This window comes from Dermatophagoides farinae, chromosome 2 (genome assembly GCF_024713945.1).
Source record: "Dermatophagoides farinae isolate YC_2012a chromosome 2, ASM2471394v1, whole genome shotgun sequence".
NCBI lineage: Eukaryota > Metazoa > Arthropoda > Arachnida > Sarcoptiformes > Pyroglyphidae > Dermatophagoides > Dermatophagoides farinae.
In genome coordinates, this window is record NC_134678.1 from 4,504,699 (window position 1) to 4,531,946 (window position 27,248).

Here is a 27,248-nt window from a genome sequence, read left to right on the forward strand (position 1 = left end):
AAAATTACCTTTTAGAACAACTCTAGATCCGAAAGTCACATCACCACTGACTGTCAAATGGATAAGTTCGACCATATCTGGTATACTAGCGAAACGGGATAAAAAGTCTCGTACTTTTGTAAAATGTGAATCACCAAGTTTGACCAAAGGCACGGATGGAAAAGAACGTAATGGATTCATAATCAATGCACCATCTTTCAACGAATATAGATTAGACATAACCAACATTAAATCCGAAGTTTTTTTCACAGGTAAAAATCGACTACGCGGCACATTTATACCGATAGCACCGCTAAAACTTTTCATTGCTGATCCAACTGCCGTTTCCAATTGAATTATGTCGATACCAGATTCCGAATGCTTATTATTGACAATGATATCCATATTCAACATTTTGTTCTCAACCAATCGTTTCAGTTCAGCCAAATTTATCCATAGATTATTCGTGTTGAAAATCTTGAATTTTTTCACGCTTTTGAATTCATCTACATGAGCTTTTGGAACTTGAGCAATTTCCAACAAACGTACATGACCTTCATATTGAATCAGTGTACCGCCCTTGACATCAGCATGCGTCTTATTTGTTACTTCCATAACATAGGTAGGCGGCGATGAAATGGATGGATTTAGTAAATAGTTCAATATGTTAAGATCAACTGTAGCGCCAAGATTGTCAATGTTCGATAAGAATACATATTTTCGACCTAATGAAAGGGAATAAAAGTTATTTTTTATTTGTAACAAATTCTTATTTAAATAACATACCAGCCTTAAGAAAATCACCGAGAAGGTCAGATTCAAAAAATGATTCATAAAAATCACCATGTCCAGGTGGATACCAATCTTCTGGATTTGAATGCACTGATGTGGAGATGGGCATTAGCGTCTCCTTATTGATGCGTGGATAACGACTTTGCATGAATGTAAAAATGGCCACACGAAAACCTGCATATTTGCGAAGCAATTTCAAGGTGCCATCATGAGTATTAAACGAATTCATCAAGACTAAAGGTACATCGGCATCATAGGTTTTGTTGAGTTTTTCAATTTGTTGGACGGTCAAATCCAAGAATGTTAAATCATTTCGAACTGGTATCACAGATTTCGGTCCCGTACAGCCCATGGATGTGCCTAGGCCACCATTCAATTTAACAACCACCAATTTATTCAGCATATCACGAATTAATTCGGAAGGAGGATCGGTTAATGTTTCATAACGACAAACTGCTTCATCAGGCAGTGGTTGAATCTTATCCCAAACGATTGCTTCATTTCCAACAATGAATTTTTCGAATAAATCTTTAAATCCACGAGCTTCTGTTTGAAATTGTTTTTTTTCATCGTCATTTTTACAGGTTAAATTCAGTTTATCCAATTCTGTGGCCAATTGATTTATGGCATCTTTTTTGGCAATCTCTTTGAATTCTGTAGTTGAACTAATTTTACGCTGATGGCGGCTAGTATTTTGATTGGAATTCATATCCAAAGTCATTGTTGGCTATGAAGGATAAAATTAAAAAAAAATTAATGTTATGTCAGGAATAATAGATAAATAATAATAAATAATGATTGAGTTCAAATTTCATTGTGTATATGGGGGCCTATATATCACCTTAGCATTCAATGAAATATAATTTTTAGCTGAACCGTTCATTTTTGATGAAAAAATTATATTAATATATCAATTATGATGAAGTTATAACTTATCGATGAATATAATATGGAAATTATGCTAACAAGAAAAATTAAAGGATTTCGAATATGAACAAATTCGATGCATTTGATCAGGATGGCTAGTTCTATTTAAATATTTTGTATGTATGATCTGACATGAGCTCATCAATTAATTGACATACAAATGGGGTTTTCAATTTATTTATTTTTTTTTTTTTTGATTATACTCAAATCCGATCAGATGATAATAATTATCCCATTATCACCAATAAATACATAGGGAAAAAAACTATTAATTGAATTGATCTATGGATCTTTTAGTATGAAAATAATCTTGTATGATAGATTTTATTGATATAAAAGAAAAATCAGAAAAATATTCAATAATGTATTATGCGGTATTGGTTTCTTTTAAAATCTCGTTATGAATAAACACTTGACATTATTTAATCTAATCTAATAATACACAATTTGGTCACACCCAAACTTATCGTCAAAACGAAAAAATTGCATCAAGTCTTTTTGTTGTGTTATGTTGATTGTTGATTATCGAGAAAAAGAAGTTCAAAGTTAAACTTAATAAAGTACAAAAAAAAAACAAACTCATTCGTCATAGGATCAGTTTTTTTCACATTTAAAAAACATCAATTTACTAAATGAATGATTGAATCAAATAAATACATCGCGGCGAATAAACATTTGTTCATTATAACAAATAACAAAAATAATATTAATTTTCATCGATCAAAATAAAAATATAGATAGAAAATTGAGTTGATCAATGATTGACATGGCATAAAAAATAATCAGCTACTGATAAAGTTGTTGTATACAGTTATATAGTAGTAGGATTGATAAATGTACTCACGTTTTTTTTTGGTTTAACAACGGTACAAAAAACAAGAACAATTGTAAGAGATCAATTGATAGATATGTATAATAAGATATTAATGATCACTTATTTTGACCATATGAATGCATATATATTTTGTATAAGTTGGATGATGATAAGAATCAAGATAATATACTTGAAATGTTTTTCAAATTATTGCCAATTTATATTCAAATTAAAGAATGTAAAAGAAATGTTCAATGTGCTTGCATGAGCAACAATTTGTTGGAAAATGCCAGCATATACATTTACAGGAAATAAAAAGCCAAAAAGGTTACATTAAATAGTAGACAAATAAGATGACAACATTGTTTTATTTTAATTTCACCATCAATCTACCACTCACCAATATAATAATGAAAATTATAGTGTGATTTTTTTATCAATATGGCCATGATAGCAGTGGTAGCTGAAAAACATGTCATTCTAAACTTTACGACGAATATTGGCAGAAGAAATGAATTTACTAATTCAATTATGATCATGAATTGCATATGTTAATGTTTGGATAAATTCCAATTAAAAAAAAATTCGAACACATGTTTTTCTAAAAACTAGCGGCTAAAAATCACTAGCCGCTAGTTCAGCACGGTGGCCATAGTAAATACTGCCATCTTTCGCGTGACCAAACATTCATTGGTTGCTATGGTTTCGGCGCGATTCATCGTTTATAACTAAAAATTTATTTATAAACAAAAAAGAATTTTTTCAGTAGTATTTTTTTTAAAATAAATTAAATAAAAAAAATATGGACCGTATGCGTCTTAAAGATAGATTAAATACTTCATCAACAGTGGATTCATCATCAATGATATCAAATGGTAATTCATTAGAAGTTTCAAAATTGCCAACTAATTCTCTAATGAATGATATTGATCGTTTAGTATCAAATTCAAAAAGAAAACACCATTTTAAAGAAAAATATCAAATCAAATGTCATCTTAGTGCAGGAGCTCATGGCATTGTCCTATGGGCAATCGATCGTCATCATTCAAATCATGAAAACTCTGATGAGATATCTAGTGCTTGTTCGCCAGAATCACCACTCATAAAATGCTCTAAAAACGATTATTACAATTTCAGTCATGATTTTCATGAAAATTCAAATGAATTACAAAAAATTAGAAATTATGCAATCAAACGAATTTTCATTCGCAATCGTATCATTCCAGTGAAATTGATTCGTGAGATTAAATCCTTACAATTTTTGAAAGGTCATCCAAATGTCATTGAAATACTTGATGTCTGTCCATCAGGCTCTACCATTAATCTGGTCTTTCCATTATTGCCTACAAATTTGACCACTCTAATCTATAGCCCAAAAGTAAACAGAATTTCTCAAGATTTATCTTTGTTAACATCCGAATTTTCCATTCGTTTTTATTTTCGTATGCTCATTAATGGTTTAGATCATCTCCATCGAAATGGCATAATTCATAGAGATTTAAAACCCTCTAACATTTTGATCGACTGGAATGGCCAATTGAAATTAGCCGATTTCGGCCAAGCACGTGCCATTGACTTTATCAAAGAAGATAGCGATCAAGAATTTTCGAATGATGTTTGTACCAGATGGTATCGTGCTCCCGAATTATTGTGGGGTTCTACTCATTATGGCTCTGAAGTCGACCTCTGGTCCTCAGGTTGCATTCTTGCCGAAATGATTCAAAAATATCCATTATTTCATGGAGAAACTGATATAGAACAATTGAGCTTGATAGTGCGGTCTTTGGGAAATCCGGAATCCGGAGAATGGACAAAAAATCTACCAGATTTTACTAAAATTCAATTTGTTCAAGTGGACTCATTCGATACGGTTGTAGAAACTGAATTACCTGGATGGTTGGAGAAATTTTCTGAAAAAAATGGTATCGAATTATATGGATCGGATTCAAGGTTGACACTAGACCTGATTTCCAAAATCATCAGATATGGTGAACGTTGTACAACTAATGACTTATTACAACATGAATATTTTCATTCTCATGATTTTACAAAGGAACAAGAATATGATACTGAAGAAAAATTTCTTATTAAACCCAAGTTCATAGAACATTTATCGGGACCTCCACCAGATATCAAAAAATAATCAAACTAACAAAACTATTGAAAAATGTTTTTTAATCATGTGGCTATTATTGTTGAAAATGAACCAAGTTAAACCAATCACGTGCAATTTGTGTATTAAATTTTTGAACTTGTTCCTTGTAAAATTTTGTCATTTTTATCTGATCATATTTGGGACGAAGCCGATAATCGTGTTGTAGACAAGTAGCAATGAAATTCTTGAAATTTTTTGAATACTTTTCTTTTGTTGTCGATAAAGTTGGAACATCTTTCGGATTCATGATTTTTGTTATGATCTCAAATGCAACTGTCCATTGTCCATAAGGATGATGACCAAGCGCCATTTCCAATAAAGTCATTCCTAAACTCCAGACATCTACACGGCAATCATATTTGAAATTTATTCCAGAATCAGTCGGTGGTTGAATTCTTTCCGGTGCTTGATAAGCAAGTGAACCCATTGTTCGTGATGAAGTCATTGAATCAATCAAACATCCGGAAATACCAAAATCACATAACTTGATTTTACCTTGGTGATTGATTAGAATGTTCGATGGTTTGATATCACGATGAATCATTTGATGAGTTTGTTTCAAATATATCAAAGCGTCAATAATTGATACTGTAACAGAACCGATAATAGATTCTGGTATAATCTGTGGAGAATTGCCGCTTTGGTACATCAGACGATCAAAACAACAATCCATCAATTCCATACAAAGCCATAGTTCGGAATCATAATTCATTAAAATATAACCAAAAAATTTGACAATGTTTTCATGTTGACTTTTGGATAACAACTCTAACTCATTCAAAACATGTTTTCGACTATCATCGTCTAGGCCATTTTCCATATTAAAGTCGAGACGATATTTCATTCGTTTCACCGCGATATGAGAACCGGATTGAAGATGCAAAAAACGCTGAACATAACCAAAATTTCCTGAACCTAAGTCACCAATCTTGCGAAAATCATTTGAAGTTAAATTTGAATATTGGTAGCCATTAATGCAGAATGATGATGAATTACAACGATTAGCTTTTTCGCTGTTGATAAAATCGGAAAGTTTAGATCGAGATGATCTTTTTTCATTGATATGAGACCATGAATTGCCTAATAAATAAACACGGTTAATAAAAACTAAAAATTCAGAGAAAATCTTACCGAAAGAAGGAGCGCCCTTCCTGACCAAATCTGCATAGATTATGTCTCTTGAAGGCTTGCAGTGGGAATGTGGTCCTGAAAAACTTAACGATAAATTTGCATTCACTTTTCGAGCAAGTCGATTTTGTCGTCTTTGTTGAGCATCAACTGAGTAGCATCTTCGATTCAACGATTGTACATTAGTTTCAGAATCTTCGGATTTAAAATCAAGTATCTCGAATTTCAAAGATTCGTCTGAGAATGATGAAAAATTCACATCTAATCCATCAATGATTTCATGTTTTTTGTAACAGATACCTCGAACCTTATTTTCATTTGAAGGTGTGGAATTTGGATCAAATTCTTGATCACCAAAATATCTTGTTCTAACTTTGCGAAAAAAATTACAAATTGTCATAGTGCTGATTGTTGCAAGTTGCTTTGAGTTTGTTTAAACGAAATATTTGGTTCAGCTTCCAAGTTGACAATGTTTGAATAATCACACCAATGTACGCTTGGCACAACATAACACAAAAATAAAAAATTGAAAATAGTTACAACTGACCTATCAAATCCGAACTTGGTTTTGCGAGATCTTAAATACAATTCTTCTAGGTGTGCTCATGTTGATGAATAGTTGTCGTTACCGAGTGACCCTGTAACGTCAATCATGTGGCCTATCATTCGCTCGACTGGACCTCCCATTCGTTTTGTTATCATTTAGTACCTGTTAGGCTCAAATTAAACTTTTTCATTAAGGTTGAAGCACTAACAAAAATAAAATAGAAAAAAAATCTAACATTGGCTAGTATGAAATGAAAATTCAAATTTCATTGAACGTCCTTTATGTACGAATTGAACAAAAAAAAATTTTCGAGTGAAATGTGTGATTCAATTTGGGTTTAATATTTTTTTATTTTGATTATGTAAAAACTATTTTTCAACTTAAAATTCTCAAAAATTAATCATGGCAGAATTGACAAAATCATTAGCATCGACTAGAGAACGTCGATCCAATGCCGGTTCTAATATGTCTAGATTGCTAGACAAAGAAGAAGAGGATGAATTTTATAAAACTCAATATGGTGGTTTCGATGAGGTATGATTCTGTATTTTGCTAATTTTTTTTTATATTAATTTTGACTGTTTTCAGATTGAGAATGACAATGATTTCTCTGCCTCTGATTCTTCAGATTCTGAAAATGTCATCGATTCTGATTTTGATATCGATGAAAATGTCGATCCAATCGTCGATGAAGATGAAGGTGAAAAAATGATCCAACAAGAAGAAAAACGGGAACGCCGAGCTGCAACAAAACGTAAATCATTTTATCGCGAACCTTGTATTAAAAAACCAACTGCGGCAATGAAATCACCATCATCTGTTGTTCGTCGTACTCCTCGAACTTCACTCATCAGTACTGTGCCTGTATCACGAAATACAACACTTCGTTCTGATGATGCACAATCGCTTTATAAAAATCTTCGCGAATCTACAAAGAAATCATCAAGAGAAACGAAAGAAAACCTTGAAGATGAACGACGTCGAAAATTAAAATCCAAGTATAAACGAAAACAACCATATCGACAGCCCACACAAGAGGAACGTTTACGTGAAGCTAAAAGAACGGAAATCGAAAATATGCGTTCCCTGGAAGCTTATAAAAATATGGAAATAGAAAAATCGAAACGTAATAAGACAAGTAAAAAGTTACCCAATGTTCCAATGATTCGTTATCAGTCGTATCGTGAAAACTCAAAAGATTCAGATCCATGCTATAGAACAATCATCTCATTTCCTAATGAAGAAATTTTCGATAATTACTTTGGAAGATATAATCAAACATCTCATAAGTCCGAAATCAATCAACAACCTCGAAAACGTCCTATTTCAGTTCTTTCTGGTCTCCCTATTCGTTACAAAGATCCTTTAACCAGATTTCCTTTTGCTAAAGCCAAAGAATTTAGTGTTATTCGCGATTCCTATGTCCGTTATTTGGAACAATCTACATTGCGAGATGATGTAACAATAAAAAAGTTTACAGACTCTTATCAATTATCGCCTGTATTGGAGTTAAAATTGGACCAAACAAATCAAACATCCAAATTAGTTATTACCGGCAATTCTAATCAATCTCAAGGGGTGACAAATCCGATCAAAGCATCCGCAGCTGTCACCACAATGGCCACAATTCATTCTACAAATGAAACGATTCGAGATGTTTGTAAATATCGAACATTGAAACCGAAAATTCCCATGTCTATTACTTCCATTTCATCCAATACTAATAGCCCTGTTTCCTGGTTGGTGATAACAACCAATAATAATAAGCCACAAGTTCAACAGGTTTCAGCTTCATCAACTAACAGCTCTCAAACTAGTAATAATACACAATGAATTTGTAATGACAAACATAAAATTTAATCATTTTTTAAAGAATAAAAGTATATGAATGAATAAATAAATTGAGTTTTACCCACGTCTATGAATAGATCTCCAAAATGTGTGAATTGATTTTTCGCGCTAGTTTCTTTCATGTGACTTGAATGATATTTTAATTTGTTGAATCTATCTTGATTCAAAATGTCTTCGTCGAATTATCGTAATCAATTGTTGAGAAAATTTCAAATGAATGGCCTTAATGTTCGTCAAGATGCCTTAAATATTTTTGAATCTGAATTCAAACATGGACAACCACCATATGAATCAATCGATGATTTTATCACTGTTCTTATAGATAAAATGTTGACCCAAATGACTTGCGAAGATTATATTATCAATTCAGAAATGGCACAAAAAGCAATAGAAATTTTGCGTGATTCCCGACAAACACAACAGCCAAATCAACAAAACCAGAATCAAATTGTTATTAGAAATACAATCGATTTGGAACAAAGTTTGGAATCAAATTTTAAGTTCCACTATCAACAATTAGTCAAACAACTGAAAAAACTTTCTGTATTTGAATCGGGACAATTTCGTTTGATGACAATCGATGAGCTAAATACATATGAATCGAATATTGAAATTAAATGCATTGTATTCGCCATGATTCGTCATGATCCGTCCAGAATAATGCAATTTTTGTTAGAAGACCCAACTGGTAAAATTCCATTTCAATTAAGTTCTCAAATTGTATGGCGAGAATGGGCAACATTCCAACATGGAATTTATCTAATTGAAGGTTTATATGAAGGTCGAAAGGATTCATTTCAGATTACATCGATTGGTCTTCCTCCACTTCCTATACAATCAAATTCGATCGATAATGTGGCAAATCATGTCGATGACGATGATCGAATGCTCATTTTATTGGCTGATATTCATCTTGATCAACCTACAACAATGGAAGCGCTAAAATTTTTATTTAATGGTTACAATTCTTTGCAACAGGTTCCCGATATTTTCATATTGATTGGGAATTTTTCCTCTACTCCTATTGATAACTTTGATTTCAAGGGTTTGTATGAAAGATTTTCGAAAACTTTTCATCATATTAATGACTTTCATTTGCAGATAACATGAAAAAGTTGGTTAAATTGATATCAACATTTAAAAAATTGTCACAACATTCAAAATTTATTTTTGTCCCTGGTCCAAATGATCCCAGCTCGGTTTCAACAGATTCATTGGTTAAGCATCAATTTACTCCGGATCATTTTCCGACAACAACTACAAGATTGAAGGATTTCCATCTTCCTTCCAACCCATTTTATGTAAGATTTGATGATCGAAAATTATGCATCTTTTCGAATCGAATTGTCAGCAAATTCGCCAAAAATGTCATAAATAGCCACGAACAGCTTCATACAACGAAATTGTCGAAAAATGATCCGACAATCATGAACGATTTTTTAAAATCTATTGGACGTTTAATCATCACCAATGCTCATATAACCGCTGGTCTTTGTCGAAATTACTCCAATTCATTATCTTTGTTTTCTCAAGCTCCTGACCTGTTGATTTTGGCTGATACTGAATCACCATATGTGGAATGTCGACCATTCGAACAAAGTTCATCACCACATTTGACTACCTCACGATCATTCTCCAAAAATAATTTTCAATTTATTGTCTATTATCCCAAAGCCAATCAATTAGAGGAATCACAAATAAGCATTTAAATTGTTCTTTTTAATAAATGGAAAATTTTATTCATTTTTAAAAATTTTGTTTAGCTTGCCGATCGCAATATTTTTCTATTGATCGTCTTATGACTTCAGCAGTGAAATCTACATCATCTTCATTTATGCACATTGGAGGTGCGATTCGAAAAACACTAGCTAGAGGACCTGAGAAAAAAAATTTATAAATAAAATTCGACTTTATATTAAAACAATTTACCTCCTCGACCGACAATCAATCCCATATCTTTACAGTCTTCGATTATTTGATCCATATGATCCTTAGGCATCGGTTTACCATGAAGCATCATTTCCATGCCTATCATTAAACCTTTGCCACGAACATCACCAACAATTTCACCATTATAGTCATCTCGAATTTTAGCCAATTTTTTCAAAAGTCTATTCCCTAGATTATGCGAACGCATCTGTAGATTATCATCATCGATTACATCCAGAACAGTTGAACCAATAGCAGATGCCAAAGGATTGCCACCAAATGTGTTGAAATAAGATCCAATTGTTAAAGTTTGAGCAATTTCAGCAGTGGTGATTACTGCAGCCATTGGAAAGCCATTTCCTATGCCTTTTGCCATTGTAACAATGTCTGGCATAATACCATGCGATTGGAATTCCCAAAAATTAGTACCGGTTCGTCCAAATCCTGTTTGAACTTCATCCATCACCATCAACCCATTTCGTTGTTTTACTAAATCATAAGCTCGTTTAATGTACTGTTTAGGATATTGCACAACACCCCCAACACCTTGAATAGATTCTGCAAACATTGCTGCAAATTTTTTTGGAAGAACTGTGTCCATTACTGTTTGTAGATCTTCAATGTAGTAATCAGCAGCTTGACAATGATCTGCATCGATACAATTACAATGTCGATTAGTTTGAATAAGAGAATCACGACAAAATCGACCACCAACACGTCCTCGATATGGATCAGGGCAGGTAACGTGATGAAAGCCAAAAGAAGTAGGTAAAGGGAATTTCCAAACACCAATAGAACATAATGGCATCGTAGAAAGGGTGCTGCCGTGATAACCATTTCTCAATGCTATAATATCAAATGCACCTGTATAAAGTCTAGACATAGTTATAGCTATATCATTGGCTTCTGATCCAGAATTACAAATAAACAAGCATCGTAATGGTTCTGGAAAATGATTGGCCAATTTGATGGCGAAATCATGTATCTCTTCGGTCAAATATAAAGAACTTGTATGCCATATTTTTGTTGATTGTTGTTGAATGGTTTCGACTAAACGAGGATGGCAATGTCCAATCGATGTCGTTAAGATACCGCCAAACATATCTTACAGAGAAGGAAAGATTCAGATTAATGGTTTTGATTATCGATAATATACAATACCGAGATAACGATTTCCAGAATCATCCCAAACATATTGCATATAGCCTTGCGTTAACATCACTGGTTTTTTATACCATGTTTTGAGACATGGATTCAAATTGATACGATGGATTTGTTCTATTTCAAATCTACTCAATTTAGTCTTTTGACGATATATTTTTTTAATATGCCAATTTTGTAAAAAAATTTATTCATTACTGACCTTATGTTTTTTTGGAATAAAATCACATGGAGGTAATTCTGGGGCAGAACATGTTGATAAAAAACGAATCCATCTAAAACATAAATTCTTCAACGAAGAAAATTGAATCTGAAGGGCCATTTCGTTAAGATAAAAATGACGTCCATTAAATTTTATAAATCATCATCATCATCACGCTTGTCAATCATCAGTACTAGCGATTGAATCAACATTTACATTTTTATCTGCCATCTATCAAATGCTTAATTTTATTCAATATTAGAGGGTAATATTTTATTTTATTTTTTTTTTTTTTTTTGATGATAAGATAAAATCGAGATTCATGACCAAGTGTTTGGCGAAAAACTATTCTGAGATACTTCATTATTTTCGAGTAAAAATCGATTATTGATGACAGATGGAACTACTATCAATAGATTAAATTATGATTTTCAATTTATTTTTGTTAAAAATGATAAATGGATAAGGCAATTTTATCACAAACATTAACATGATTCTTAATGAGAAAAATTATCAAATTCATCTTGTAGTCGTCGTTGTCGTTCCAATTCTTTGCGACGTTTTTCACTTTCAAGTGCACGCAAAGCTCGTTTTGCAGCCGTACATTTGGCTATTCGTTTATTGCGGCCAATTCCAACAAATTTACCCAAACCAAATACTTCAACAGTAACACGAATACGGCGCCCAGAATTGATTTCAGGTTTTCTAAAAAAAAAAAAAAATAGTGTTGATTTGAATTTATTAAAATGAACATATTTGGATATTTATACGAACCCAAATTTGACACTTTGTGGCTGTTTCTCCAATAATACTCTTATCGGACTTTTCGGTACCTTTTCACTGAAATTTTCTACAATAAAAATTCTTTTTAGGAAAAATAATTCAAACAATTTTCAATTCATACCTATCTCAGGTTTCATCATCGGATAATAGGCTTTCCAAACAGCCTCCAAACTCATACCAGAATCCAAATAAATTGCACCAGCAACCGATTCGAAAATATCTCCTAAAGCTTTTGGAACTTCAATATCCTCCAAGTGTTCCGCTTCGTTTTCGCTAACGAACAATTCCCAATAATTATAATTTGAATAAGAATTTTCATCCATATGTTCATCTTCGTTGCCTTGCTGAAAATCGCTTATGGCACTGAGAATCTTTTTGGATTCACCATTGGCAACATTTTGATTATAATAGATGTTAAATTTGCGAACAAAACCATCAATAACTCGATAAAGCTCGGAAGAAAGCATCATGAGATATTTATGAAAATTATACTTGACAGCCAATGCAGCAAAAAAGGTGTTATTAACTAATGCTGAACGAAGATCGGTCAAAGTACCAGGCGAATGACATCGAGAATCTTCATAAAGATATCTTGTTATAAGATAATCAAGAACAGCATCACCAAGAAACTCTAATCGTTGATAGCAATCGGTCACTGTGTTTTCATAATAAGAATTGTGTGTGAATGCTTGCACTAAATAAGCACGATCCCGGAATTGATAGCCAATAATTTTTTCAAAACGATCGAGATGATGTTTAAAATAATTTTCTTGAAGTTTGTCCTCAATTTCTTTTACTTTAGCTGCATCAGTTCGCAGATGTTTGGGAATGATCAATGGTGATCGAGGTTGTGGTAGCCATCGTTCATGTTTTTGATAAGATTCATCTTTATTTTCTGCAGAAGATTCGTAGGGCAAATTTTTGGTTATTATTTTCATTCCCTTCGGTAGTACTTTGAGTCCAAGCCAATCCATGAATTGAATAGCGCCCTGAGATCCAGAAGAAATTAGATATGTTCCGATCAACGCTTCAACACAATCGGCAATGGATTTATTCGGAATTGAATGTTGAGTCAGTAAATTATATGGCACTTTATTCGATGTTGTTTTAACATTATCCGATGATTCTTGTTCGACATTTTCTAAAGCCTTATAGAAAATTGTCAATAAAGAGTTAATCTGATTCATTTATTAATAAATACCTGATAGGAAGGTGGACACCAATTATCGACTGGTTCGAATTTCGAAGCAATCATTAATTCACCAAGATTTATTCGCTGTCCTAAACGATGTAGATTTATATTTGATATCTGTCTGCTACGCAAAAATGACAATTTCCCTTCATTCAATTCAGGACACATACAGAATAAAAATGCCGTTATTGAATACCTATTATTAAAGTGAAAAAACATAAATATTGAAAATATTAAATATATTTTACAAACTTTAAAAATGAATCGCCCACAGTTTCCAAACGTTCAAGATTAATGCCATCGCTTGAATTGGACATTGTGATTGCTTGCAATATCAAGCTTGGATGTGGTCCTATCTGCAGCTGATCGTCGGAAGTATTTTCCATTTGAAGCCATCGTGGTAATGTTTGTAAAGCTAATTGTCGCTGAACTTGAAACAGATCAATCGGATTTTTATCATTTGAAGTAAATTCGGTCAGATTTTCATCTCTATTTGGCAATAATTCACCGAATTTGACTTCAATTTTTGTAGATGATGAATTCTTCTCTGGAAAATTTACGAATTGGCTTCGGTTTTGTACTTGTTGATCAATTTTTTGATCTTCAATCTCATGTTTAATTTTCATCATTTCCAACAAACTTGTATCGATTTTTTTCATTAAAACTGACACTAATGGTTGATTGAGGTTCATATGATTTAAATTTTTGTCATTTTCAATTAAATCATATTCAGGATCACAGAAAACAGAATCACTTTCATGTTTCGAATCGGCCATTTGTTTATTTTGAATTCTGGCGACACATTGTAGCACTTGGTTTTGTTCATCATAGTACATTTCATCGAAAATTTTTCGTTTACGCAAATGTTCGGTATGTTGTTCAGCTAATGAGAATCGGTGACGATAATAATATTTTAGACTTTTCTGCTCAATCTGTCGAGAATCATATAGTAATTCAATTTTCAATATATCATAAATGACCGATTTTGTTTGATATGCATCCATTGTTTGTGTTAAGTTTTGAATTTTTAAATCCATAGCTGTCTTTGTTTTCCGATTTTTGCATCTGGAATATCTATTTGTAAAATTATCATCATCGCCTCCTTCATCATCATAATCATCGTCCTCATCGTCATCGAATGAATCTTCATCATCAAAATTAGAATCAACTAATTCATCTTCCTCATAATCGTCGCTAGAATCATTGAGATCAAAATCTGAATAGGAACCATCATCGATTTGTTCATCACTTTCATCATCATCGTCCAAATCTGATAGCGATGTTATCATTGGCTTCTGCTTTCTATTGTTGGTCTTAGTACTTTTTCTCTTTGATGAACTCATTTCCATATTCTCCGTGCATCTGGAATCATCACATTCGTCAAAATCACGTTCATTATCTTGGATGTCATCAGCTAATCCTGGCATTTTGGAATAATGTTGAATATCTTCGCAGAATTTCTCAAAATCAAACCGAAATTCGGTATTAGATGTTTTGAATTCATCGCTATTAGAATCATCATCATTTCCATCTGATTCATAAACTCTCCAATCAAAATTTGGCCCAAATTTTGATTTTATATTTGAATCAAAATTTTCTTGATCTTCCCAATATGTTGGTGAACCAGCACGAACAGGCAATGTTTTAGCTGGTTCGACGATTGGATTATTTTCATTGTCAACTTCAACTATAGCACTCTCTTCTTCAAAATCATCATCCATAAAATTCTCGGGCAAAATCGGTCTTTGACTAGAATAACTTTTATCAGAATAGCCAAACGGACCACTGATAATTTCAATTTGTGGAATTATATCACTACTGCATGAATCATAATTAATAAAATTATTATTGATTGTCTCAGCAGGATAGGATGAGCAATTTTGATTTTCAATTGTGGTAAAAAGATCATTGGAAGGTGGTGGAGCCATTGATGGATCAAAAGTATCGATGATAAAATCATCGTCTGGATTGGATACAGAAATGACTTTTTGTTTTTCATTTGATACTATTGGATCGAATTGATTTTGTTCGTGTTCTATTTTCGTCTGTTGGCGCGATTGCTCTACTAGAACAGACCATCCAAAATCTAACTTGGGCCATTTTTTTTCTTGTTGTAATTCAACAACACCAATTTTAGCTTCTTTAGCTATTTTGAAACGCAATTCTTCAGCAATCAATAGCAAATTTAAGCGATACAAAATGCAAGGTAAACAGACTGCTTTACGCCAAAATGATGCTGGAAATGGATGAATAAAACATAGCTCAGGTACAAGAATTTGTTTTTGTTGAGGATTTCTTTTTGATTGATGGTCGGAGGATTTTATTGATGATAGATGAATACCTCTACGATTTAAAAAACGAGGGGTCAACAGGTTTAAACGTGCTGATGTGTGGTCAACATCAAGCAATGGTTGCTGAAGATTAGTAATTTGTTTGCCATATTTTTGATTATAGTACTTTTCAAAAGTTTGATACTCATGATCTGGAAATGGACTTTGTGGCGTAAGATAATGACAAATTTCCGCAACATAATAGAATGCTTGAAGTTTATCTTTTCGATATTTTGGAATGACGACTGCATCTCGATAAAGTTGTTCGTCAAAAATAAATTTATTCTCATCATCCTGACGAAGTATACCTTGGTCATATGATTTGGGATCATTTTTGTGGTGCCAAATTAATTCTAAGAATTCCCAATCAATCGTCTTTTGATTATCCTGTTCGGCGTTGAAATTGATTGGAACAATGAGATAATTTCCATTTGAACCATTTTTACGATCGAAACGAAGTGAAGATTTTCCTAATGGTAAAACATTTTCAAATGTATATTGGTGGAAATTTTCAATTTGCTGACGTTTTTCGTCGGTAATTTCATAACCATTTTCAGAATCAGTGATTATTATAGGCACGATCGATATGGTGATTTCTCCCGATCGATTATAGATGGTGAAATCACAAATTGTTGGCAAACTATTTGGCGAAATTATTCCAAATGTTCGTGTAGTTTCAGCCGGATCAATAATGCGGCGTCCTCTAGTATTGTGTTCTTCGGATAATCGATATGTTAATTTCATCTGAAATTCATATAAATACTGAAAATAATAATGATTAGTGGATTCGTCATGTCGAAAGATGTTTCCACGAATAGAATCGGCAACTTTTTTATTATAATATTGACGACGTTTTGATGCTATATTACGGTTTTGAATTCGATTGTAGCGATTTCCTTTCTGATGATAAGGACCGTGACTATGATGATGTTGTTGTTGCAACACTTGATTACCCTTGGGGACACTGATAAAACAATCTTGAAGACCAAGTTTTTCTATATATCGACTTGTTTCCTTTCCGACAGGATAGAAATTCTGATCCAATTCTCCTATTTCTCTCAATGTTTTAACCGCTTCGAATGCTACCGATTGTTTGGCCAATGATTGTGTTGGCTGAATTTCCCCCATAATTTCATCTCGATATGTAGAATTTATAGGAAGATAGAGTCGACAGCGATATTTAGGAACAACTTCGTTGCTATTTTCACTGGATTCATCTTGTGAATGAACGATTTCAATTTTGTAATTCGGAACCAGTTTAGTAAATGTATCACTCGGTAACTTGTTGCAATAGCGGTTTAAAATGGATATAGCATTTTCTAATGTGAGTTGTAAAGTTGCATTTACAGATTGATTGATCTGTTTATCGAACTTTCTTGGTTTATGTATCATTGAAACTGGCAGAGATGGTTTTGATTGTGGTGGTTTAATGAAATGCATAGATGCCAAGGCCATTAAATCAAATTTTCTTGGTTCATTTTCAATGAATACTTGATTGTTCAATGGAACTAATTTGGTGAAAATTCTCTCAATGTTACAAAATTGAAGAAATTTTTCGACATATTCCTTATGGTCACTTTTTTCTACCAAAACCAAAAATTGTCCGCACTCAACACGAACTCGTCCTTTAGATTGAATAAATTGATGAAATGTTTTCGGTGGATCAAAACAGATGACCATATTGCAACGATTCACATCAAGACCTTCTGCAGACATTGATGTGGTTATCAAAAGATTACATTGTTGAGCTAAACGAAATCTTCGGAGCGTTTCTTCTTGTTGTCTATAATAGAAAATCTCATGCAAAGATTTTTGATGCTTTCGATAGTAAAAATTTTTCAATTCATTCTTTCCGTCATCTTCAGCCAAGAACACGTGATCTGGCAAAAGAAACTCGAGAATGCTTATCTTTCCAGAATTGACATCACGAGTGATGGCAACCAATTCTCGTAACCATTCATCCAAGACGAGGGCCATTGAACGGTTTTCGACATAAATTAAAGAACATATATTGGATGGGAACGTAAATGAAGAATGTGATGTTTGATGAGTCGACGGACTAGTCAATTCTTCGAAATATTCGAATAATACATGGGCTAAAAGGTGAAGTTTTGGTGCAGAAATTGAAAGAAACTGTGATAATGTCAATCGCGATTCCGATTCACTAGTCATTGATGAAGTTTCTAATTTCGCCACAATGCCTGCGTCCATGTACGATAATATTGATTTACGAATCAAACATAATGTTGAATGAGCAGCATTCAAAAGTCGAAGATAATTTGATCTTGTTTTGGCCAAAAGTAGGATAGTATCATATAATTCACGATTTACCATCTGGATTAACTTTAGGGCACACCATTCACCAAGCGTTCCAAAAATATAGAGAATATCAACAATCATTTTGGCAATAGTTTCATGATTGATAAGTTGTTCAGTGGTGATGCCTCCATCTAACGAAACGTTTGTTATAAAATTAAAAAATTGCCCAGAATAATTTCGGATCATAAACAGAGCCATACGATATTTTGTTTCATCATGAATAATGTCCGATTTTTCTTTAGAGGCCAATAATGATGGATAACATCGAAGCTTTATACGACATTGAATCGAATATTTGCTGATCATTCGAAGATCGGCATAAGTTTCACATGAACATCCGAGATTGTTTTCGATTTGTTCAATCATTTTTTCAAAAACATTGGAGGAAACGTCTTCCAAAAGTATTGAAGCAGAAAGTCCGAGAATCCTATATTGTTTTTCGTTAGTCTGGGAACGCAGTCGTCTAATTATTCTTGTATAGCAATCGTCGGTTGAAGATGTACAGAGTAAAATTTTATGAACATCATTCAAAATTAAAAGATTTAAATCTTTCGCATTAATCAATTCCTGTTCGATTAGATATTCGAAAAGATCGTCCATCATTAAATGAATATCATATGATTGAAGTTTATCACGCCAAATATCACAAGACCATTGTTTAGCATCTTCAGTTTCTAGGTATTCACCAATGCGAAGATTACAATGGGCATTGAAAACGGATGAATAAAGTTTTATGGAACTTGGCGACTTAGCCAGGAAAAATATTTTCTTAAGAGTTTTGGAGTCAGTATCGGAAGGTGATAGATGTGGATTGAAATATTTAACCAGCATTACCGAAATGAAATATCTTCCTTGACCTGGACGAAGAAAAACAATTGTGTCGCGATTCTTGCATGCTTCATATAATTCAATCTGATGACAAAAATGAAAAAATTTTTTACAATAAAATAAAAGCACGTAGACAAATTGATATCTATGTTTCTCACCTGAAAGGGACGCGGAAGAAAATCTCGATTATCGAATAATGCAAAAGAACGAATCAAACGAGTTGTAGGATGATTCATCGAATTACGATGGCCGAATTTATGCATCGTTTTCGAATTTGATGAAATAACCACATTATCGGAATTAGATGAGGATAAATTTTTGCAATTATTTGCAGCCATTTTATTGGCTGGCCTGAAATGTTTTCTGAGGAAGAATTAGTTTCAGCAAAAAAGCAAATAACAATCCAAATAGTAATAATAATAAATTGGAAATTGGATAGAAAAATGAAATCCACATGTATAAATGCACATTTGGTTATTATTGTTACTGTCTGCGAGTCTGAATTCATCTATTTTGTCTTCATGCATATCAAAACGGGTGTGGCTTAAAATTCGAAACATTATTCTTTCATTATAAACTGTCATTAGTCAGTTCATTCCGCGCCACTCTTATCACGTGATTCAATATTGGATGGATTCTTAAACACCAAAATTATCATCACCATTTATCAATAATTACATCATCATCATTTTATTTATGTGTCTGTATTTTATCGTTATTTCGATCGAGATAACATTATCTTTTTATTTTTTTTTTTGTTGCTAAATGCAAAAAAAGTTATGTAAAGACTATAAATTTCCAGCTATTTATCGTATGAGTTTCTCAATTGTTCAAATCAGCTAGCACTTGCTCATGTTTGAATATTGAATGTTGTAGTTTTTTTTATGTTCCAGATTGAACAAATTGTTATGGAATCTACTGAGCAAAATTACTTCTATCCATCGGAAAATGATAGAAATCCCATCAAACATGAACGTGATAATATTCCACGGGAAAGGATTCGAATTAATGATGATGATGATGATAATGGTGACAGTGATGTTAATGATGACAATTGCAGGCAACGGCAGCAAACGATATATTCTCAGGAAGAGTCTTTGTTATCCAACAATGGTATGATTGACAGGGAGCTATTGCAGCAAAAACTAAGATTCTATTTCATGTCACCATTGGATAAATGGAGGACTAAAAAACGATTTCCTTTCAAGCTTATATTTCAAATGTTAAAGGTCATTTTTGTCACATTTCAATTGGTGAATTTTGGTACAGAAATGTCTGATTATATAACTCAAGATGATCACATTGAAAATGCATTTCGTAATATATTATTGGATGATTGGGATCAAACTCGTGAAGTAGTTGCTTATCCACCGGCAACTGGTGATTATGCTGTTTACACTACCGAACATTTTTATTCGTCGATGGATTTTGCTATAAGAAGATTTTCTAATCTAAGTAAACTTTCCGTTGGTTGTTTCGGTTTCGAACGACGAGAATATCCTCGAATTTTGATTGAAAAAATTTTCTTTACAAAGAGAAAATTAGATCCTACTGATTTTGCTTATAATATTGAAAACAATGATTTGAATTCAGAAATATTAGATATTAAAAATCTTTATCCATCCGGTGATCAAAAATGGTTCGACGAATTCACAACGAAAAGCTATTTTCACTTGAAAAATTTTACATTATCATTCAATTCTTTATTCAAATTACATCTAATTTTTCCCTTGAGAACTATACTGTTTGAAGATGAAACAATACCCAGATGTTTTGATTTTAATGTCACTATAGTCTATGATAACCATGCACACGATGCAATGATCAAAGTTAAATTAAAAATTAATCGTTTGGCTAAACCTTGCCACTATATCTCAGATGATGGAACATTATTAAAGCAAGTTATCGGAATTGGTTTAAATCTCGACCCGAATATGACTTTGATCATGATATTAAACTATACTGTTTTGTTATTCTGTTTAATCTCGACCATGCTTTGTATACGTTCTCTATATCGTGGCCAAATACTTCGTATAGAAACAGAACAATACTTTGGAATGTTATCCAATTCACAGAACCTATCATTAGAAGATAAAATGGAATTTATTGACATGGGTTTATTAATCATATGTATTAATGATTTTCTCATCATTTGTGGTACTATAATGAAGATTCGGATGGAATCATCAGATTCGGTTGATTCGATACTATATACTAGTTGTTCGCTATTTTTAGGCATTGGAAATCTTTTGGTTTGGTTGGGATTGTTACGTTATTTTGCCTATTTTCAATCATACAACATTCTTATTGTAACATTGAAGAAATCTATTCCAAACGTTTTGCGGTTCTGTCTCTGTGCATTTTTAGTTTATGGGTTAGTGTAATTGCTGATCATTAGTTTATAAAAAAAATTGTTTAAAAATTTTATCATTTTACAGAGGATTTTGTTTTTGTGGTTGGGTCGTTTTGGGTCCTCATCATCTCAAATTTCGTACGCTTAGCTCAACATTGGAATGTTTGTTTTCACTTATGAACGGTGATGATATGTTTGCCACATTTTTTTCTACTGATGTGAAAAAATCAAGTCTTATTTGGTGGTTTAGCCGCATTTATCTTTATCTTTTCATTTCATTGTCCATATATGTGATAGTTTCGTTGTTCATTGCCATAATACTCGATGCATATGAATCGGTTCGTGATTCATATAAAGAGATCAATGACTTATCACAGTCAAATTCAACTCTAAAAAAATTTATAGAAGAATATCCAATGGACAATTTTGATGGTGGATTCCATAATAACTCTATTGTTGACCAAATTCAAAATTATTTTCGAATCTGTTTCCGTCCATCATCGAATGCTTCTTAACATATAAGAATTATAATTTAATAATATATAATTTTACGACTAAAATAGTTATGATTTTATAACTCAACTTTTAATTAATATTTAAATGAATAAAATATAAAATAGTGATTTAATTTACGAAAAATTATTTGATTTAATTATTATCATTTTTGTCACATGTACAATATTCCGTGTTGTTGTTAATGGTGTTGAAAATTATGATGCTGTAATTGTGGTGACATTATCATCATATTTGATGATGAATATGCATGATGAATCAATCATTTTAACAGGATCATGATGGCCATTTTTGTTAACCTAACCAACAACAACAACGGAATATTGTACATGTGACAAAAAATGATAATAATTGAATCAAATAATTTTTCGTAAATTAAATCACTTTATTCATTTAAATATTAAATAAAAGTTAAGTTATAAAATCATAACTATTTTAGTCATATTATAAAGTATAGTATATATATGATGATTTCTTTTTTTCGCCTATGATAAAAATTTTTTAAGGCCTCGCGATTTTCTCGGCCCTGTGTACTGGAATGTATTATTATTAAATTTAGATATAAATGTGTATATAAATAATTGGGGGGCAAATTTATAAGTGATCGGACAATTATGGTACATACCACTATCCTCCCCAACAAATAGGTTTTATAAGCGAGGGGGAGGCCAATTTATAAGTGATTGTGCGCAAACCACTATCCACCCCAACACTGACTATTTTTTAAATTACTTTAAGCGCAAGTGTAAATGTGTATATGAATAATTGGGGGGCAAATTTATAAGTGATTGTCCACTATCCTCCCCAACAAATAGGTTTTATAAGCGAGGAGGAGGCAAATTTATAAGTGATTGTCCACTATCCACCCCCAACACTTACTATTTTTTAAATTAATTTATATATATGTAATGTGTAAATGTGTATATAAATAATTGGGGGGCAAATTTATAAGTGATCGGACAATTATGGTCCATACCACTATCCTCCCCAACAAATAGGTTTTATAAGCGAGGGGGAGGCAAATTTATAAGTGATTATGCACAAACCACTATCCACCCCCAACACTGACTATTTTTTATATTACATTATGCGCAAGTGTAAATGTGTATTGTGATAATTGGGGGGCAAATTTATAAGTGATCGGCAATCACTATCCTCCCCAACAAATAGGTTTTATAAGCGAGGAGGAGGCAAATTTATAAGTGATTATGCGCAAACCACTATCCACCCCCAACACTGACTATTTTTTATATTACATTATGCGCAAGTGTAAATGTGTATTGTGATAATTGGGGGGCAAATTTATAAGTGATCGGCAATCACTATCCTCCCCAACAAATAGGTTTTATAAGCAAGGGGGAGGCAAATTTATAAGTGATTTTGCGCAAACCACTATCCACCCCCAACACTGACTATTTTTTATATTAACCCAGGCGGCCGCGATGGGATTTGAACCGACGTCGAATGTGTATATGCGTGTATATGTGTTAATGTGTGTAAATGGGGGAGGCAAATTTATAAATGATGGGGTAATTTTCCCCCTGACCATTATCCTCCCCCATAATATAGAACGTAATTATGGTCGTATATAACAATCATATTTTACGACATTACAGAAATACTTCGCTTAACGCTGCCCCGATTAGCGCTGTTTCGATATAACGCTTTGCAATTACATTACATTGCAATACATTGTTACATTGTATATGAAGAGTAAAAATGCATTATGTAAATTATGCAAAAAAAAACCCCGCTTTGCGCTGTTGTTTCGCTTTACGCTCAATATTTTTGGAACGTAACCCCGCGTTAAGCGGGGTATTACTGTATATTTGTATTATATCACTGTATATATGTAGCATTACTGGCTGCGCATGCTCCTGCCTATTTCTACTTTCCCCTATTTCGACCGAGAATGTCGGTGAGAGAGAACGAGCACGTTTTTCAGCCGAAAATTCCGAGTCAGGAACACTAATACACACAACTCGACAACAAATAAAAATCCGATTTTCACAAACGATCCCACGACATATTTATTATTAAATATTGTTCGTTTTGCATTTAATTGATTCTCACTACAACAATGGTTCATCATTATTATCAATTTGTAGAAACCATAAAGGTGATAGTCCAATTGTATCAGTAAAAAAGATGAATAGGTTTGTTAAATATTTATATGTTTCAAATTAAATTGGTTATAATTTTTTTTTCTGTTAGCTGTTCGCTATTTTTAGGCATTTGTAATCTTTTGGTTTGGTTTCCATTATTACGTTATTTTGCCTATTTTCAATCATACAACATTCTCTTATTGTAACATTAAAGAAATCTTTTCCAAACGTTTTGCGGTTCTGTCTCTGTGCATTTTTAGTTTATGGGTTAGTGTAATTGTTCATCAGTTTAAAAAAAATTATGCTTACAAAATTTTATCATTTTACAGAGGATTTTGTTTTTGTGGTTGGGTCGTTTTGGGTCCTCATCATCTCAAATTTCGTACGCTTAGTTCAACATTGGAATGTTTGTTTTCACTTATAAACGGTGATGATATGTTTGCTACATTTGCTACTCGATGCATACGAATCGGTTCGTGATTCATATAAAGAAATCAATGACTTATCACAGTCAAATTCAACTCTAAAAAAATTTATAGAAGAATATCCAATGGAGAATTTTGATTCTGGATTCCATAATAACTCATTTGTTGACCAAATTCAAAACTATTTTCGAATCTGTTTTCGCTCATCGTCGAATGCTTCTTGACATATAAGAATTAAATTTTACGACTAAAATAGTTATGATTTTATAACTCAACTTTTAATTATTAATATTTAAATGAATAAAATAGTGATTTAAATTACGAGAAATTATTTTATCATTTGTTTAATATTCTACAATTCTTGATATTCTTTATGAAAATTTTCTAGATCAGATTCCGATTTGGAGAATGAGATAATTTAATAAAAAAAACTACAAATAAAAACACGTACTATACGAATATCTTATTCCACATTTTTACAATCTGTTCTTGAGACGTTAAATCTTATACCGCAAATAATGGATTATCTTGATTACAAAATTGATCATCCTTTGGTTCCAGATTCAATTTTTTATATTTCAGATTTCCTTGATACGGATGAAGAACGAAAATTGATTGACCGCGTGATACAAGCACCGAAACCTAAATGGCAATTTCTATCAAATCGAAGCTTACAGGTTTATGGTGGATATCCAAGTACCGAAGGAATGTTGGCTGAAGATTTGCCACAGGTTTGTTAAGGACAGAAATCTCACTTACTAAACAGATTTCTATCATTAGTGGTTACAAGTCTATGCAAATAGTTTACAGAAAATGAATATTTTCGATGGTAATTTGCCCAATCAAGTATTGATCAATCGATATGAACCCGGTCAAGGAATATTGGCACATGAAGATGGGCCATTGTATCATCCAGTAGTGGCTACGATTAATACAGGATCTCATACAGTTTTGAATTTTTATGAAAAATCATTAACCGAAGGTCGGAAATATCGATTCTCTTTGCTATTATGGCCACGAAGTTTATCGATTTTAAAATATGATGCTTATAAAAAATACCTGCACGAAATAGAAGAAATAGATGTAGATAAATTTCCGATCAATAACAACGAAACATTGCCAAACAAAATAATCGTTAATTTCAATTTGATTGGAAAAAAACATTAAAGAACTAATGGATGCAAATAATTGCCTACGACGACAAACACGATATTCATTTACAATACGCTTTGTTCCCAAATGTCATAAATTGAATTTGAATAAAATATTTTTTAAAAAATAATTCCACAAATCGATCATTTATTTATATGATTATAGAAAATTTAATCAAAAATGATAAAAATTTAGGAAGTACCTTCAACAAACATTCAAAATTATTCTATAGGCTTAGAAGGTATCGTCGAACCACTAGGATCATGAATGGTGGTTGATAAACTTGATGTCAAAAAATACATAATGAATGGCTGCAATAGAGCAATAAATATCACCAAATAATATGCTGTTCGAGGATTATCACCATATTGATGCTGGTAGGAGGATTGTTGGCTTTGTTGGAGATTTGTACTCAATGCTCGAATCTATGAAGCATAAACAATAGATAGATTAATCCGACATTATCATGTGTCATGCATACTTACAAGAAAATAACCCAATGATACTGTACAATACATAAATAATATGAGATAACCATTACGTCCAAACATAATTGCAGCTAAAAGTAAAGTATCAATACTGCAATTTTTTTTAATTAATTTGAAAATATCTACTAGTTTTCATTTAAAGTTCAATGATACTTACCAAACGAATTTATATCCACCAAATGCCACCATGTGAAAGAATCCAAGTGCCGAACTTAGATTCATAACATATTTAGCAATCATAATTAGAAAAACTTCCAACAGTAGCCATGCTAGAGCACTTGAAGCATAAATTCCCAATTGTTCAGGAGCAAATTGATTACGCAATCCGAGTATGTAACCGGAGACCAAAATATAAGTTATAAATGCCATAGATGGTATATATAGATCGGGCAAATTAGGTTCATCCCTAGGCGCTACAATTTCAGAATTGTATCGAATTGACCAGTCCTATATCACAAATTTTAGAAGCAATAGATATAGATTTCTATACAAACCTTATGCAAAAATGGTGCAAATATAAGCAATAATTTTTTCATTGCATAATTTGTATCAACGGCAAAATATTGTTTTATGTTGCCCATCCAACCTTTACTTTTGTCAACTAATGATTGTGAATAAGCATCAATGGCAGCCGCGGTCATCGGATTAGATAGGAGTTGTTGACCAGCAGCCATTAAAAATTGTTGATTTGGAAACATTGGCTGATGAAATTGTTGTTGTGGTATTTGTCCCGAAGAAAATCCCGACATTGGCGGCATCGAAGGTGGTTGTTGCCAAGATGATGAGCATGACACCGGTGGAGTAGGTGAAGAAATTCCATAATTATCATTCTGGTTGAAGAAGGAATTCATTTGATTATAATTATTAAACCCTTGTGTCGATGGTGGAACCGGTGGTGAAGACGATGATGTTTTTGCTGCTGTTTGGTCAAAATTATCAGAATCGACAGTAAAATAACTTTCGGTAAACATGGGAGTTGAAGAAACATTGTCAGTACCCGATGAAATATGACGACGAGATGGTCCTAATGGATAAAGAAATAATATTCTAAACATAATTATTCGGGTAAAATAAACAAACCTGGTCGATTCAAATCCATGATGAAAATGTGAAAAATGATCAATAAAATGGTAATGACGTAAATGTTTTAATTAAAATCGTCGTCAGCAATTTAACTGATCACCAATAATTTTCAGACGCGTCAACATCAAATACTATATTTTCGACAAAACTTTTGCAATTCTTATAAAAATTTTTCCTCGGAAAATTTCCACT

The 27,248-nt window shown here is 32.5% G+C and overlaps 11 protein-coding genes across 13 annotated transcripts in view; 6 read left to right on the forward strand and 5 right to left on the reverse strand.

The window, feature by feature from the left end:
• Window positions 1–3,134, reverse strand: part of UGP (UDP-glucose pyrophosphorylase) — a 3,635-nt gene extending 501 nt beyond the window's left edge. Inside the window, exons 1-3 of one of the 3 annotated variants that reach the window (XM_047064055.2) lie at window positions 2,543–3,134; window positions 766–1,498; window positions 9–704 (exon numbers count right to left, since the gene is read on the reverse strand). In XM_047064055.2, coding sequence (XP_046920011.2) covers window positions 9–704; window positions 766–1,492 — 1,423 coding nt within the window. In that variant the 5' untranslated portion in view covers window positions 1,493–1,498; window positions 2,543–3,134. Of the gene's footprint in view, window positions 1–8; window positions 705–765; window positions 1,499–1,612; window positions 2,483–2,542 lie in introns of those variants that run through there. The other 2 variants (XM_075735993.1, XM_047064054.2) reach the window with 2 other exon arrangements.
• Window positions 3,135–3,220: 86 nt separating this feature from the next.
• On the forward strand, window positions 3,221–4,779 carry LOC124500043 (cyclin-dependent kinase 1). The gene is made up of 2 exons (XM_047064066.2): window positions 3,221–3,387; window positions 3,451–4,779. The coding sequence occupies exons 1-2, from the start codon at window positions 3,315–3,317 to the stop codon at window positions 4,653–4,655; spliced, it is 1,278 nt and encodes a 425-aa protein (XP_046920022.2). The 5' UTR covers window positions 3,221–3,314; the 3' UTR covers window positions 4,656–4,779.
• Window positions 4,702–6,195, reverse strand: LOC124500039 (dual specificity mitogen-activated protein kinase kinase sek-1). The gene is made up of 2 exons (XM_047064061.2): window positions 5,799–6,195; window positions 4,702–5,747 (listed from the first exon to the last, which is right to left on the reverse strand). The coding sequence occupies exons 1-2, from the start codon at window positions 6,193–6,195 to the stop codon at window positions 4,702–4,704; spliced, it is 1,443 nt and encodes a 480-aa protein (XP_046920017.1).
• Window positions 6,196–6,602: 407 nt separating this feature from the next.
• On the forward strand, window positions 6,603–8,267 carry LOC124500041 (vacuolar protein sorting-associated protein 72 homolog). The gene is made up of 2 exons (XM_047064064.2): window positions 6,603–6,876; window positions 6,931–8,267. Exons 1-2 carry the CDS (start codon window positions 6,745–6,747, stop codon window positions 8,173–8,175), a joined length of 1,377 nt encoding a protein of 458 aa, XP_046920020.1. The 5' UTR covers window positions 6,603–6,744; the 3' UTR covers window positions 8,176–8,267.
• Window positions 8,268–8,289: 22 nt separating this feature from the next.
• On the forward strand, window positions 8,290–9,902 carry PolE2 (DNA polymerase epsilon subunit 2). The gene is made up of 2 exons (XM_047064060.2): window positions 8,290–9,238; window positions 9,295–9,902. The coding sequence occupies exons 1-2, from the start codon at window positions 8,362–8,364 to the stop codon at window positions 9,900–9,902; spliced, it is 1,485 nt and encodes a 494-aa protein (XP_046920016.2). The 5' UTR covers window positions 8,290–8,361.
• A 1-nt stretch (window position 9,903) lies between these two features.
• LOC124500037 (alanine--glyoxylate aminotransferase 2, mitochondrial) lies at window positions 9,904–11,869 on the reverse strand. Its single transcript, XM_047064059.2, has 4 exons — window positions 11,486–11,869; window positions 11,284–11,425; window positions 10,123–11,226; window positions 9,904–10,070 (listed from the first exon to the last, which is right to left on the reverse strand). Exons 1-4 carry the CDS (start codon window positions 11,603–11,605, stop codon window positions 9,940–9,942), a joined length of 1,497 nt encoding a protein of 498 aa, XP_046920015.1. The 5' UTR covers window positions 11,606–11,869; the 3' UTR covers window positions 9,904–9,939.
• Window positions 11,870–11,902: 33 nt separating this feature from the next.
• Dcr-1 (Endoribonuclease Dcr-1) lies at window positions 11,903–19,411 on the reverse strand. Its single transcript, XM_047064044.2, has 6 exons — window positions 19,096–19,411; window positions 13,713–19,021; window positions 13,470–13,656; window positions 12,390–13,416; window positions 12,260–12,335; window positions 11,903–12,190 (listed from the first exon to the last, which is right to left on the reverse strand). Exons 1-6 carry the CDS (start codon window positions 19,273–19,275, stop codon window positions 11,983–11,985), a joined length of 6,987 nt encoding a protein of 2,328 aa, XP_046920000.2. The 5' UTR covers window positions 19,276–19,411; the 3' UTR covers window positions 11,903–11,982.
• Window positions 19,412–19,639: 228 nt separating this feature from the next.
• LOC124500033 (mucolipin-3) lies at window positions 19,640–21,929 on the forward strand. Its single transcript, XM_047064050.2, has 2 exons — window positions 19,640–21,311; window positions 21,376–21,929. The coding sequence occupies exons 1-2, from the start codon at window positions 19,822–19,824 to the stop codon at window positions 21,803–21,805; spliced, it is 1,920 nt and encodes a 639-aa protein (XP_046920006.1). The 5' UTR covers window positions 19,640–19,821; the 3' UTR covers window positions 21,806–21,929.
• A 2,022-nt stretch (window positions 21,930–23,951) lies between these two features.
• LOC124500050 (mucolipin-3-like) lies at window positions 23,952–24,661 on the forward strand. Its single transcript, XM_075728542.1, is given in 4 exon segments — window positions 23,952–23,959; window positions 24,018–24,111; window positions 24,114–24,175; window positions 24,238–24,661. Coding segments are annotated over 4 exon segments (315 nt in total). The 3' UTR covers window positions 24,389–24,661.
• A 163-nt stretch (window positions 24,662–24,824) lies between these two features.
• On the forward strand, window positions 24,825–25,615 carry LOC124500047 (putative RNA/DNA demethylase ALKBH6). The gene is made up of 2 exons (XM_047064073.2): window positions 24,825–25,064; window positions 25,114–25,615. Exons 1-2 carry the CDS (start codon window positions 24,852–24,854, stop codon window positions 25,498–25,500), a joined length of 600 nt encoding a protein of 199 aa, XP_046920029.2. The 5' UTR covers window positions 24,825–24,851; the 3' UTR covers window positions 25,501–25,615.
• Window positions 25,601–27,203, reverse strand: Yif1 (Yip1d-interacting factor 1). The gene is made up of 5 exons (XM_047064068.2): window positions 27,054–27,203; window positions 26,468–26,997; window positions 26,131–26,420; window positions 25,971–26,064; window positions 25,601–25,910 (listed from the first exon to the last, which is right to left on the reverse strand). Exons 1-5 carry the CDS (start codon window positions 27,070–27,072, stop codon window positions 25,707–25,709), a joined length of 1,137 nt encoding a protein of 378 aa, XP_046920024.1. The 5' UTR covers window positions 27,073–27,203; the 3' UTR covers window positions 25,601–25,706.
• Between the last annotated feature and the right edge of the window lie 45 nt (window positions 27,204–27,248).